This window comes from Podarcis cretensis, assembly GCF_951804945.1.
Source record: "Podarcis cretensis genome assembly, chromosome: 17".
NCBI classification, from domain to species: domain Eukaryota; kingdom Metazoa; phylum Chordata; class Lepidosauria; order Squamata; family Lacertidae; genus Podarcis; species Podarcis cretensis.
This window is the reverse complement of record NC_137187.1, coordinates 38,493,013-38,507,486: the sequence shown is the minus strand read 5'-3', so window position 1 is coordinate 38,507,486 and position 14,474 is coordinate 38,493,013. Positions and strand designations below refer to the sequence as shown.

Sequence of the window (14,474 nt, the reverse complement as noted above, 5' to 3'; positions counted from 1 at the left end):
CTCAGCTTTGTGACAAAAACATTTTGCAGGACACTTGTGTGTTCTGTGTCCTCAAAGAAAGCAACATTGGGGTGTAGATTATTCTTTATTAGGTTAAGTTTCATGCACAGGAGAGAAAAGTTCTTATTTCTGGCTGTGAATGGCCAGACAAGGGTAAGAAGAGATTAGTCAAATGAATTAGAATGATTTTTGACCCCTTTCACAATGCATATTACATAAAGCCTGGATGCTGGGATTTTAAGAAAAGGAATAATGGCTGCAGTTTGCAAGTCATTTGGGTGATATTCACTGTGACTTATTTCCAAGTGAATGTCTTCAGGATAAGGGTTTATATGGTTAAGATCTACTGTACTAACTTAGGTTGCTTGGAAGAGCAGTTGGGGATTTTCCATAATTCTGTGTAGCAGCAATGGAGAGAACTCCTGCTGGGTATTATCTATTAACATCACTTCTATTCATCACTTCTCTCCTAGGGCATTAAACCTGCCAGTTTTAACAAGGTTATTGATCCAGAAGTGAAAGAGATCATTGAAGGTTGCATTCGACAAAACAAATCTGAAAGGTGAGCAGATCTATTTTATTGTGCTCTTCCTCACTCCAAGTTGTGCACCCTAAATTTAAGGGGTGGTCATTGTGAGTTTAACTAGGGAGTTGTTGGTACAGGCAACAAAAAACCTGATTAAGCAAAGCATTCCAGCTTTGCATAGTGCTTTTAAGCACCTGCATAATGCCTTTCGAAGAAAACTGGGAAGCTTTTACTGTTTCACTTTCTCTCCCCTCCCTGCAACACCATGGTCTTGAGTGAAGGGAAATTAAGGTGTCTGCTTGATTTCCCCTGAAATACTGCTAAGTGCTTAAACTGTAAAACAGTGCCCATGTGGTGCGTATAGCAAGATGTTGATGCAGTTCTGTCTCAGAGAAGCTTGTATCTGTCTTTAATTGGATCTTTAAAACTTTTTGTTTAATATTTTTTTGATGTGTCATAAATTCTGGCTGTCCAATTTTGCTGTTTTTAAATGCGGTTTGTCAGTTTTTAAGCAATTGTTCTTGTTTTTAAATTTTGTTTGTTTTTTGTGTGCTGAATAGGTGAGTTATAAACTTATTGGATAAATAAATGTAACACCTATCACAGAAGTCCCTCAGGGAACTTTAATATGGGATGAAAGCAACCCACCAGTTGTCAGTTATACCACTGGTGTGGGTAGGGCCAGATTTAGGTTTGATGAGGCCCTAAGCTACTGATGGGGCCCTTTATATGTCCAGCTGTCCTTTGTCAACAACAAATTGTCACTGTTTTTTGTGTTGAATATATGCTATATGGTAATTTATGGACCTAACAGGTCCATACACAACACAAAACACTGTTGCTGTATGCAACTTGGTTTTTTTTGTTTGTTTGTTTGTTTTGGAAATGTACATCCCGTTCTCCCCCCCCCCCCTTTAAATTTCCCAAGGGAGTGGGACCCTAAGCTATAGCATGTTTAGCTTATATGTAAATCCAGCACTGGGTGTGGGTATCATAAGACACTCTGTGATTGCCCATTATTTTGTTGCCAGGTTATCCATCAAAGACCTTTTGAATCATGCCTTCTTTGCTGAGGACACTGGACTTAGAGTGGAACTGGCAGAGGATGATGATGGACTGAATTCTTCCCTGGCTTTGAGACTTTGGGTAGAGGATCCCAAGAAGCTGAAAGGCAAGCACAAAGATAATGAAGCCCTTGAGTTCAGCTTCAACTTGGAAACAGATGTCCCAGAGGAGGTGGCTTGTGAAATGGTATGTATTACCATTGATTCCCTTACCTTTTTTCTTTCTGAGTTGACAGCATCTCCAGCCGCTTCTTATTTGCTAAATTCCAAACATGGGGTTTACTGAACCATTTTTTTTATTCCCACTTTTACACTTTCCTTTAGAGAGTGTTGCATTTTTATTCTTTATTTCTTTGCTACGCTTTTATGTTGCCCAGTCACTGATGCTTTCTGGGAAGTTTATAAGAAGGTTAAAACCATAAAACAAGACTATTGCCATGGGCAGCATAGGACCAAACTTTTTCCGTAGGGGTAAATCTTGACTTCTTTATTGCACACGGTTCAAAGATTTGGTTTACAAGGAGAAATATTTTTGTAACCCAGTCCTACAGAGGATGACACAGAAGCAAATGTTTAGGAACGTCTCCCTGAGAACTAGGGTAGGCTAGAACTTTCTCCATGGAGCCAAGCTACAAGTTAAGTGCGAGTTCTGTGCCTGGAACTCCCCACCATTTCTTAAAAAGAAACCGCACAGGAGCAAAGGGGTATAACAACCCATCTCCATTCCATGGCCTTGATCCAAAACTCTCTCTCCACCCATCTACCCAGCTGCTTTTCAAGAAACAAAAAAAGTCTGCGGGGGGAAAGTGGGGTTCCAGTCACAGAACTCCCACTTAACTTTAGCTTAATAGTGCACTCCACCCTGCTCAGAGCTGCAAGTTTAGTTTTCTGTGTGCAGGGAGACATTTGGACAGGTAGTAGTGCATGTTACGTACAAGGCATAAGGTCACCTAAGGACTGGTCAGCTTCTTGCCAATGGGTGAGCATGATTTCTGAAGCTGTGGTTTTATACTCATTTACAGTATGTGAATCGTAAGCCAGCCAAGAGCTGATGAAGTTTTTGCATTAGTGTAAACAAGTCTCTTTCTCCCTCCTTTCCTCTTACGGTTTTGTTTCATTTATTCTCCTTTGCCCAAGTTATCTGTTTAGACTGCAGATTCTTCATTCTGTCTCACTGTTGCCTTGGTTTTGTTTTCACAAAACATTTGGCTACACAGCAACCTGACAAGTAACAGCTGATGGCTAATGATACTGCAAGGAGTCATAGCAGTGCATCTGCTCATATGTATATGCGCACAATTGACTCCTGCTTAAGCATCACCCACCAGCCAGCTATGAAGTCTCCTAAATTGTTGTTTCAAGATGCTTTGTTCTGTGTCTTATGAATGGCTCTGTGATGTTGTGCTCTAAAGCTGTTGTTTGGGTCTATTTTCCCTTTGTTTTTCAACTAGGTTTGGATGTGACTTTGCTAACAGTTGGTAGCTAAGAACCTCCCCTTTGACGGTTCCATTTTAATGCAACACCTGTGCTTGATTTCCTTGTCTTTTAAACTGGATCACTACTTGAAAATATAACTGTACGTCCCATCAGTAGAAATCTGTCATGGATAATTCAAGGATTTAGCAAGAGCCACTTGTTACATGACTGTTTTCATAATAATTCCTTTTCTGGAGTAGGATGGACAGTATTGTGGTTATATTTATCTTTTTCTAATTAACTTGTTCTAATCAAGTAACATAAATATCAGAGGTGGGGAATATCTGGCCCATGAGCCAAATGTGGCCCACTAGTCCTCTCTCTCCATCCCTTGAGATTCCCCTAGGCCGTGCCCCTCACTGGCACGGCCTTGGACCTTACTTGAGTGTTCTTGCTTGCTTGGAATGTGTCCTTGAGCTGAAATGATGTCTCTTGTTTTCTGGAGAGGTGTGGCTTTTACATGCCTAGAACATAGTGTACTATCCAAAGGTAAGAGACAGATCTGTTGCTCTGTCCACTTTTGCTTCTGTCTACCCATTTTCATCACAGTATATTAATGTTGAAGACAGTCACATAAGTACTAATTAGTATTGATCCAGCCAATGTACTTGACCTTAACCCATAGCCAAAGTGTAGCAGCACTTGAATTTGTGGGTCTGTATCTTGCTTGCTGGACGCGGGTGGCACTGTGGGTAAAACCTCAGCGCCTAGGACTTGCCGATCATATGGTCAGTGGTTTGAATCCCCGCGGTGGGGTGAGCTCCCGTCGTTCGGTCCCAGCTCCTGCCCACCTAGCAGTTCGAAAGCACTCTTAAGTGCAAGTAGATAAATAGGTACCGCTTTATAGTGGGAAGGTAAACGGCGTTTCCGTGTGCTGTGCTGGTGCAGGCTCGCCAGAGCAGCTTCATCACGCTGGCCATGTGACCCGGAAGTCCGGATAGCGCTGGCCCCCGGCCTCTTAAGCGAGATGGGCACGCAACCCCAGAGTCGGTCACGACTGGCCCGTACGGGCAGGAGTACCTTTACCTTTTTATCTTGCTTGCTGTATTGTTTGGCGCTCCATACAATAGGTCCAAGATTGATCTAGTATGTGGTCAATGCAAGTTCTGTTGTAATGGAACCCTGAGTTAATGTGAAATTACAGAAAAGCATTGCTAAACACCGATGGATACCAGTTCAGAGGAGCAGAGTTATACTTAATAGAACCGTTCTTTTTTGATGTCCAGGTGAAGTCAGGATTTTTCCACGAAAGTGATTCTAAAGCTGTGGCTAAGTCCATCCGGGATCGTGTCTCCCTAATCAAGAAGACAAGGGAGCGGAGGCAGGTGGGCTACCTGGAGGAGAGAAGAGACTCTCAAAGCAAGCTGCCAAGTGGGCTACCATTACTCCAGCCACAGGGCTCATCATTCACCACTCCTTCCCAACAGAGCAGGACGGAGTGCGAGGAAACAGAGGTGGACCAACATGTCCGACAGCAAATCCTTCAACAAATGCAGCACAGCTCCTCCATTGCTGGTAATGAGCAACCAAAGGCAGCCTGTCCTCCCAAATGCTATCCTGAACTAAGGTTATAAAGAGTGAATCAGAGCATCATTTTGTTCATCCAGATGCATCTCCACAAGGCATTTATTGAACTCTTTTCTGCTTTATTGGAGGTCAATTAGCATGTAAACTGTGACATGTATCTGTGGCAGTTGCCCACAGTTTGAATTGTTGGCTAATATCATGTACATCGGTCTTTACCAATCTGATGCCCTCCAGATGTTTTGGACTAGAACTCCCATTAGATGTTTTGGGCTGAATCTCCAATCAGCCTCAGCCAGCACAGCCATGATAATCTGATGAGAGTTTTCTAATGGACAACCCTTTTGCTCACAACCATTTGCCTACTCAAAATTGCTGCTCAGCCCAGCTTCTTTCTCCTTTACTGATTCAAAGACTTGTACCATTTTTTTTTCTCAGAAGGGAAAAGCAGCTTGGGGGTAGCCAAGTTGTGTGGCCATTTTGAGCCTTTTCCTCCTCTTCTACGCTGCAACTCTTCACACAACATAGAGCCACCTGCTTGCAGCCACTTTGCCCAATAAAAGAACATCTGAGGTCAGCAGCTACCCATGATGTTGCTCCCTGTTCAATTGATAGACGTGCCACACTGGAGTAGTGAAATTAGAACAGCAGGTTGATCGTACCTCCATGGCACTGTTGGCCAGGCAGAGCCACAAATAAAGCAACTGATTAAAAAAGTGTAGAATATGAATACCATTTGCTGGGTATCCTAAGTGGGGAGAGTTCTCTTGAACTCAGGTCCTGCTTGCGGGCTTCCCATAGGCATCTGGTTGGCCACTGTGAGAAAAGGATTCTGGACAAGATGAGCCTTTGGCCTGATCCAGCAGGGTTTTTAAAAAACATTTTTTCAAATGTAGTAGTTGTAGCAGTAGTAGTTGTTGTTGCTTACCCACCCTTCACCTTAAGGTCCCAGGCAGGTTACAACAATTAAAACGTAACATTAAAACAAGAGGGTCAAAACTAAGTACAATTCCAGTTACTGTACAATAAGACATTTGATTATTCCCAACCCAGAGTAATGTTCCATTACAAATCAGACCTTATTTGGTGTTCTGTTTCCTCGTCACCATTTGTTTGGCATAAACATGTGATAATATTGCTTGGTTCCTTCACAAACCGCTCCATAAGTGTTGAATATTTCTGAAAAGGATGCTGGCTTAAAGGTCAGGAGTTTGTCCTTGCCAAAGAGCATATAGTTCCCAAAACAAGGCATGGTCATGGATTGGTGTTATTGGCAGAGCTGAGAAGAATTCAATGAAAAAGCCTTTGTTGCCTGATCAAAAGGCCCATATTTCAAAATTTACATGGAATGCAAGTTTGCCATGTTTATGTCTGCATAGGATTATGTTCTGATAAGTAGCTTTATCCTCTTTTGTTTTCACAACCATCTTGTGAAGTAGGTTAGGTTATGGGAGCTTAAACCACTGAAGCTCATGGACTTTGTAGGTCTGTGAACCCTAGTTTAAGCTCAGCACTCTAGCCACTGCTCCAGACTGTCTCCTAGTAGAAGCAGGAGATAATATTCCAAAGAGGTTTGGGGCATATGTACCTGAAGCATATAGTTCAGTGGCAGACTACCTGGTTTGCATGCGTAATGTTCCGGGTTCAAGCCATGGCATCTCCACATAGACCTGAATTCTCATTCTTGTCTGAAACTCTGGAGAGTTTCTCCTAGCAAGTATAGACAACATAGACCACACTGAAAGCGGTGAACCAGTGTTCTTTCTTGATTTAAAGCAGCTTCCTGTGTTCCATGTAGAAAACTTACTGATGCCAGCTTAAAAGCATAGGGTTTATTTTTATTTTTTTAAAAGATTGGATCACCCTTCCTTGCCCTCAACTAGAATGCAGGCTTGCATTTTCTTGTATTCTTTTCTCAAGTAAATATTTGATCCTTGTAGATGAGGCATTTGTAGACAGCTCCTGTTATGCCCCTTGAATTCAGTGTAGCACTATAGCAGTTGTTCCATCAGCTTTTCATCTTACCAGACAGAAAGATGTCTCCTCTCCTAGCCCCATACAGTGTTCCCAATTTTGGGAGGTGGGGTGTGGAGGGAGGAGAAGGGTGGGAAAGCTTCATTGTACTAGTGGACATCCTTTTGTGGGATTCTACCAGTGGGGCCTGTTCATTAAGTCCAAGTGGTTTGTCTGCATGAGGCAGTGATAGGGAGAAGGATGGGAATTGTTATGGATTCCTCTGAAACAGCTTATCTTTTGTCCTTTCCCTCCTCTTACACTGACGCAGCTGACAGTTTATCTGAGAGAGGAGCAGGTTCAGTTATACTTTCGGATGCCTCCAGCCAACATAGCCTGGCTTTCTCCTCGGAACAGATTATGGGCCCCCAGCAGGCCCCCAATCTCTCACAAGCTGAAAACAGTGTTCAAGGACACATCTACGCTTCCCAGCAGCTGGTAGGACATTACCAGTCGATGGCAGGGGTAAGTGACCCATCATTTTCTTAAATATGGTAAGAGAACTGCTTGTATCGAGTTTCTGGAAATGTTGTCATGACTGTGCTAGTCTTAGAGAAGGAATAAAATAAGATAGCTAAGGCAGTATCTTTTATTCAGTCGGCCTCTGTTGATTCAGGATACACAGAATTGAGAGCTGTGCAGAATTCTCTGACAATTATAAAACTTCCTGAGCTAAATGGTAGGAAATAAGTTAAAAGGATATAAACAACATTTACTTGTATGGATTTTTCAGATAGAGGGGCATTAAACAAAATGGTGATTTCCCATCATTCTACCTTCCTTTTGCTCTCTGTGTATAGACCAGGCCTTTGTCTTTTTAAAAAAATATAGAAGTCAACCGTTTAAAGGTCCTAGGTTTCTCTAGTCTATACATGTAGTAGAATTAAGATAGCCTAGAATGGGAGGAGTCCTGAACTTGTTCCACCATGTGTATCCAGAGGCACCCTTTATCATCCATTGAGTTTGCCTTTTCGTAGAATTGTAGAATTGTAGAGTTGGAAGGGATCCCAAGGGATGCCTTGGAGGAGGAATGTTTTCCTAAGAATGGTAGTGAAAGGTGTAAGAGATGCGTTGGGGCCCTTCCATACATTCTCTTAAGCTGTTGGATTCTGCAGTAATGTAAGTAATGTTACAACAGTGTTTTGTGTGGCTCACCAATGGTATAGGTTCACAGTCTCTGCTGTGGGTAACATGTCTCAGGATGATGTATCATTTCCCCAGGAGAATATGTTGCCGGAGAATGCAGGCAGGGCAGCTGAGACCAGGAGAGCTGAAGCACAGGCAATCAATTAGTTTTTCTATGAACGGTCCATTTAATTATCTTTTTGTTAGGTGCAACAACAGCCAGCAAATGTGGCCCACCCCAGCGCTTTACCACTAATCCAGAGTCAGCCTTCAACCCTACCCACCCACAGCTTGGCCCCCCCTGTGGTTCCTCAAGCCCAGGCGTCTCCTGTTGCACTTCAGCAGTTCACACCGAGGCTGGTAAGGGCTTCCAGGGATAGTCCGACTGACCTGATGGTCCTTTCAAACTGTCATTAAAATAGCATCTCACAAGGGCATCTTGGACTCTGAGCCATACGCCTACAAGGGACTTCACACCATGATGAGAGCAGGCAGTCACATAAAGTGGGAGATAACGTAGCAGGCGTTCTTGTTGTTGAAAAAGAAATGTGTCCGGATGATGTGTGCCGCTATGGAGAAGTTGCATGGGGCAAATGCGCAGCCTCTGGGTTGTGGTGGGGGGAATACCCCCAAATGACATCAAATGTTGAACAGGTGATGGAGTTTGCTTCACAAGTCGAAGTTAAACTGCACATTGCAACATGTCCGTATGTAACACAAGCCTGATGGTCATTTCTTCACTGCAAAGGATTCTCAAGAGGGGGCAATTTGCAATGAAGAAATGACAGGGGAGAAAGAGTGTCACTTTTCTTCTGAAACTTTTACTTCAATCTGCTCCCCCCCCCCAGGGGATTTCACAGACATTTTTCTGAAATAAACTTGGTTTGAAAAACTGGCAGAAGAAAAGTGCTTGGCGAGGGAAGGGTTAAACATCCTCCACCCCGCTGCTTCTGTTCATAAACTGTCTTGTCTTATGAACACTGTGCAGTGGAAGAGGAGACACTGATCTAATGTTTCACCTGCTTGCATTTTAACAGGGGGTTTGGTCTTAAGTGCATCACAAAATGATACCTAGTAGGTGCCATGGCACTCCGGCACCCATACCCCATTCAGTGGTCACAATAACAAGAACATAGGAACATATGGAAGCTGCCTTATGCAAAGTCAGATCATTGTTCCCTCCATCTCAGTAGTGTACACGGCGGCTCTCCAGAGTTTCAGGTGGGTGTCTCTCTTAGCTCTACCTGGAGATGACAGAGATTGAACTGAGGACCTTCTTCTGTATGCAGAGGAGATGCTCTGCCCCTGGATTGTGGCCCTGTTCTCTCAGCATCAGGAGCAGTGGTGGTGGTGCAAACATTTTCACGTACAGAGTATTGCTCTTTTATCTCAAAAGTATACATTACATGCAAATGTGTGCAATGGTATGCTGAACTAACTGCTTTAGGAGGGATAAGTGGCAGAAGAAAGATATTGCTCAATCCTTTCTCTACCCATTGCTTTCATACATTTGTAGGTCAAGGTAGCTTAGCTCTGAACACTTGGAAACTGATATCTCTGCAACAAGTTGTGTGCAGCAAGTGGAGAAACGCACGTTGCATAAAAATTAATTGTGCAGAAAGGCTCTTGCACAAGGCTGGGGAATCAGCTTGTTAGGTGGGGCCGTGGTGGTTTGGTCATGGTGGACCTCACAAGGTGCCATACTTTATTTACAAAAGCGCTGCTTTGGGAGAGGATGGAAGAACTCCACATTCCAGCAACAAGAAGTGACTCTTGCCTCTGAGGAGTTCTCACACTTGAAATACATTAGTCACAATTAACCCCAAAATGGTCGCTTTTGTAAATAAATTACCGTATTTTTTGCACCATAACACTCACTTTTTTCCTCCTAGAAAGTAAGGGGAAATGTCTGTGCGTGTTATGGAGGGAATGTCTACAGGTGGCATGCCTACGGATTTTCCTCCTCTAAAAACTACGTGCGTGTTATGGTCAGGTGCGTGTTATAGAGCGAAAAATACGGTATACCATTTACTTTACCATCTTGTGGAAAAACCACTTTGTAATTTTTGGGTGTGTCTGGAATTGATGCTGTCCTCCTTTTCTTAAGGCAGCTGCCTGAGGGGCGTGCTTTACTCTGAATATCTGATCCTGTGTCAGAGTTGTAGGAGTTTTTATATGATGCAGTGGAGACTGAAGCTTGAATGATAAATTATGAGCTCTGTTTTAAGCAGAACTGAATGCACGCTAGGAAATGCTTGTAGAATATAGCAGTGGCAGTCGGCTCCCTGTAGAATGTATTCATAGAATGGACCAACCTTCATGAAAAATACCGGTAGTTCTTCCTCAGGCACCCTAAACATAAGAATTCAATCCATCATCCCACTCCTTCATTCTAGTTGGAACATAGCTAAGTTAAATACTGGCTGTCCAGCTACTGAAATACTTTTGAAATTGCAAAGAAGTGTTAGTGGTTCTTTGCTACCCTTCATATACCGGTAGCTTACAGATAAGGTGGTTATTTTGGAGCACTGAAAGTGTGTTGCCAAGGTGATGGAATTTTACAAGCGGCTGTTTATTAACTTATACAAAATCCCTTGAATATTGATATTCCTTCTACAAGTTCTTTTTGTTATAGTCTTCTCAGAGTGATTCTTCTGTTGGTGGTGATGGTGAGGTTCCTTATAGTAAGATTTGGAGAAAGGACAATCAGTTTAACCACTTTTTAAAATATCTTCTTCTCACCAGGCTCCAGATGGACAGGTATCCTACAGTGCAGAAGGGCAGACATTGGATGGATCCATCATGGGAGTCCCCCAGCAGATCTTGACAGCCACTTCCCCTCAGACTATCCCTGCACCACAGATGGTGAACCAACACCTGCCAGCTAACATACCGTTGACCTCTGCTGCTAGAATCGGTAGTCAGGCTCCAGCTGCTGCAGGATCAATGGAACTGGAGCATGCTTCTGCCAGCTTTGTGCCTGCTGGTCATTCACCTGTGCTACAGGGGCAGCCTTCAGTTCAGTTTGTCAACAATATGCCAAGTTTAGCACAGGCTCTTCCTAACCCTTCAGCTCTGCCGTCAGTTCCACAGGGAGTTACATCCATTCAACAACCCCAGCAAGTTCCCCAGCAGGTGTCAGTTCAACAGATGCCCCAGCAAGTACCCCAGCAGGTGGCACCCATGCAGCAGCCCCAGCAAATTGTTCAGCAGGTGGCACCTACACAGCAGGCTCCTCAACACATGGTGTCAACGCAGCAGGTTCCCCAGCAGGTGGCACCCATGCAGCAGCCCCAGCAAGTTCCCCAGCAGGTGGCACCCATGCAGCAGCCCCAGCAAGTTCCCCAGCAGGTGGCACCCATGCAGCAGACCCAACAGGTGGCACCCATGCAGCAGCCCCAGCAAGTTCCCCAGCAGGTGACATCCATGCAGCAGACCCAGCAAGTTCCCCAGCAGGTGGCATCCATGCAGCAGACCCAACAGGTGGCACCCATGCAGCAGCCCCAGCAAGTTCCCCAGCAGGTGGCATCCATGCAGCAGCCCCAGCAAGTTCCCCAGCAGGTGGCACCCATGCAACAGACCCAACAGGTGGCACCCATGCAGCAGCCCCAGCAAGTTCCCCAGCAGGTGGCATCCATGCAGCAGACCCAGCAAGTTCCCCAGCAGGTGGCATCCATGCAGCAGACCCAGCAAGTTCCCCAGCAGGTGGCATCCATGCAGCAGACCCAACAGGTGGCACCCATGCAGCAGCCCCAGCAAGTTCCCCAGCAGGTGGCATCCATGCAGCAGACCCAGCAAGTTCCCCAGCAGGTGGCACCCATGCAGCAGCCCCAACAAGTTCCCCAGCAGGTGGCACCCATGCAGCAGCCCCAGCAAGTTCCCCAGCAGGTGACAATGCAGCAAGTTCCCCAGCAGGTGGTATCCATGCAGCAGCCCCAGCAAGTTTCCCAGCAGGTGGCACCCATGCAGCAGCCCCAGCAAGTTCCGCAGCAGGCGATGTCCATGCAGCAGCCCCAGCAAGTGGCACCCATGCAGCAGACCCAGCAAGTTCCGCAGCAGTCGATGTCCATGCAGCAGCCCCAGCAAGTGGCACCCATGCAGCAGACCCAGCAAGTTCCCCAGCAGGCGATGTCCATGCAGCAGCCCCAGCATGTTCCTCAGCAAGCAACATCCATGCAGTCCCAGCACGTTCCTCAGCAGTTGGTGGCTATGCAACAGCCCCAGCAAGTTCCCCAGCAGGTGGCACCCATGCAGCAGCCCCAGCAAGTTCCATCCATGCAGCAGCCCCAGCAAATGGCCTCTATTCAACAGCTTCAACAGGCAGCAGTAATGCAGCAGTCTCAGCATATTCCCCCACAAGTGGGCTCCATTCAGCAATCTCCACAAATTCCCCAGCAGGTTGGTTCCATTCAGCAGTCCCAGCAGGTTGTGCCAGTACATCAGGTCTCTGCCATGCCGCAGCCGATTCAACTTCCACAGTGCCCACAGTATCCCACGCTGCCCCTTGATGCTTCGGCGCAGCCTTCCCTGGTGCAGCAAGAGCAGCAAGCTATTCAGATGCACCAATCCACAGATCAACATCCTTGTGTAAGGCAACAGATGTTATACCACCTGCCTCTACAGCAGCAGAAACAAGAGCAGTTTCTTTTCCAGGGCAGCTCTACGGAGCAGTTGGCAGCTGTCACTCAACAAGTTGTAGAAAAGCCGCAGCAGGCCGAGCTCTCGGGTTCAACTCCAGAGCAGGTGGCTTATCCCATCCAGTACCACCTGCAAGCCCCAGAACAGCTAATATATCAAACGCAGCCCCCCCACCAGCTCCCAGCTTCAGAGCAGCTGGCACCTCAAGTGCAGCCCACCAACCAGCTCCAGGCACCAGAGCAAGCACCATGTCAGATGCGTGTCACTTACACAATGCAAGGCTCCGATCAGCCTCCGTGCACAGAGCAACTGGTCTATGCAGTCCCTGGAGTGTATCCAGGACAGCCCTTGGACCAACCGACATATCCAATGCCGTCTTTTTACCAAGGACAGGCAGCTTTCGTAACCCAACCAGCGCCATATCTAATTCCGCCTCCAGAGATCCAGCAGGCTCACTTAGCAGTACAGGTTGCAGATCAACGGAGTTTTGCCATGCGCTCTCCTGAGAAATCGTTATATACGGTGCAGGATAGTGGCGCTGGCTGCATGGAGCAGCAGGTTTGCCTAGGGCAACCAGTGGAGGCCCATGCTTATCCCTCCGAGCAGCTCCAGCCTGAGCCATCAACATATCTGATCCAGCAGGATTCCGGCATAGGGCACCAGCAGCTGCAGCCTCCTCAGGCGGGACACAAGTTTGCAGAAGGCCAACAGCCAGGATCGCAGGCCCCTTTTGTCCCATCTCAGCCATCTTTTATCCCACAAATGCAGCCACAGGCTCCCTATCAAGAGTTCAACCAGCATGCTATTCCTCAGCCCCTCAACGCCACAGTCCCACAGTCTGCCCCAAACGCACCACAGACTGTGTCTTCCATGCCAGAACAGTCAGAGCCAGCTCATGCAAGGCAACAGCCGCCAGAACTTCCCGGGCACCTGCACGGTCCTAGCCTCCTCCAGCAACCTCCAGCATTTCAGCCAGCTGATAATAACCAACCATTTACAGCTTCCTCAGTACAGTCAGCATATGTGCAGCAGCAGCAGCAGCTGCCAATGTGCCAGGGGTCCATGTTGCCTGCAGAGCCAGTGGTCCAGAAGCAGTTCCCTTCAACGAGTTCTGGAGCAGCAGCAGCAGCCCTGAACCAGCAAGCATCACTTAGCGCAGGGACACAGCCACACCAAGAACACGTTCAAGGACAAGACATTTCACAGGTATATCATTCGTTTTTTTAAAAAAACTTGTTTCCTAGGATTCCCGCCCCCTTCAACAGAAAAGAGAGTCACAACAAAGTGGCTAAGTATTTTGACTTTTTAATGGTGATTGCATACTTTAGGGCCAAACTGGACGAGATGTTCCATGCTTCTGTATCTGGCCGTCAGGTCATGCACCTCCACACTGGCCTGGCTTGCTTGAGTGTGTTTGCGGGGCTGCAAAGCGTCTTTGAGCTGTGGTACGATCATGGATTGGCTGGATGCAGAGGAATGGTGGGAGGCACCAGCCGAGGAACACCCCCCCCCCCGCAAGGGAAGAGGGCTCAGAGCCAGGGCCTTGGTGGTGGGTGGCCAGAGAGAGAAGAGGGTGAAGCAGAAGAGGTGACAGGGTTTAGTGAGAAGGGAGAGACTGTGGCAGAGAGCAGTCCAGAGGCTGGGGAGGAATGGGGCCAGAAGGCAGAGGGGCTGGCTGCGGAAGAAGCCAGAGAGTCTCCCCCTCCCGGTGCAACCAGCTCCTCTCCTGGTCTCCTAGAACACACAGAGAAATCAAGAGGGCAGGGCAGAGCCGGGTTGTGCGCAGATGCCGCCTGAGACTGAGTGGGAAAGACCCTGGAGAGGAGGAGTCCCAGTGGACCCTGGGAAGGCAGGCATCTTCAGCCCTCACAACTGCTTCATTGGGGCAAGACCTTGAAAGAGTTGCTGAGACTGACAGGCCAGACTTGTGGTTTGTTTCCATTGATTTATTGTTTTGTTGCTGCCCTATGCCTGAATCCAGCCCTGACAGATGTGCCCCATGCTTCCTGAATGAAGAGTGGAGAGGTGTGGGTTGAAACCCAGAGTGTAGCCTCCTGTGTACCAAGGCAAGAGTTGCATCTGTTGCTCTGCCTGCTTTTGCCCATCCC

General features: G+C 46.8%; 1 protein-coding gene across 21 annotated transcripts in view; it reads left to right on the top strand.

Moving 5' to 3' along the window:
- The window catches only part of WNK3 (WNK lysine deficient protein kinase 3), an 85,364-nt gene that overhangs the window by 35,751 nt on the left and 35,139 nt on the right, over positions 1–14,474 (top strand). For 5 of the 21 annotated variants that reach the window (XM_079959959.1, XM_079959960.1, XM_079959948.1 and 2 more), the window contains 8 exons: positions 474–562; positions 1,558–1,777; positions 4,293–4,581; positions 6,875–7,068; positions 7,936–8,088; positions 10,474–11,604; positions 11,644–11,709; positions 11,803–13,572. In XM_079959959.1, coding sequence (XP_079816085.1) covers positions 474–562; positions 1,558–1,777; positions 4,293–4,581; positions 6,875–7,068; positions 7,936–8,088; positions 10,474–11,604; positions 11,644–11,709; positions 11,803–13,572 — 3,912 coding nt within the window. Of the gene's footprint in view, positions 1–473; positions 563–1,557; positions 1,778–4,292; positions 4,582–6,874; positions 7,069–7,935; positions 8,089–10,473; positions 13,573–14,474 lie in introns of all 21 variants that reach the window. The other 16 variants (XM_079959954.1, XM_079959952.1, XM_079959949.1 and 13 more) reach the window with 16 other exon arrangements.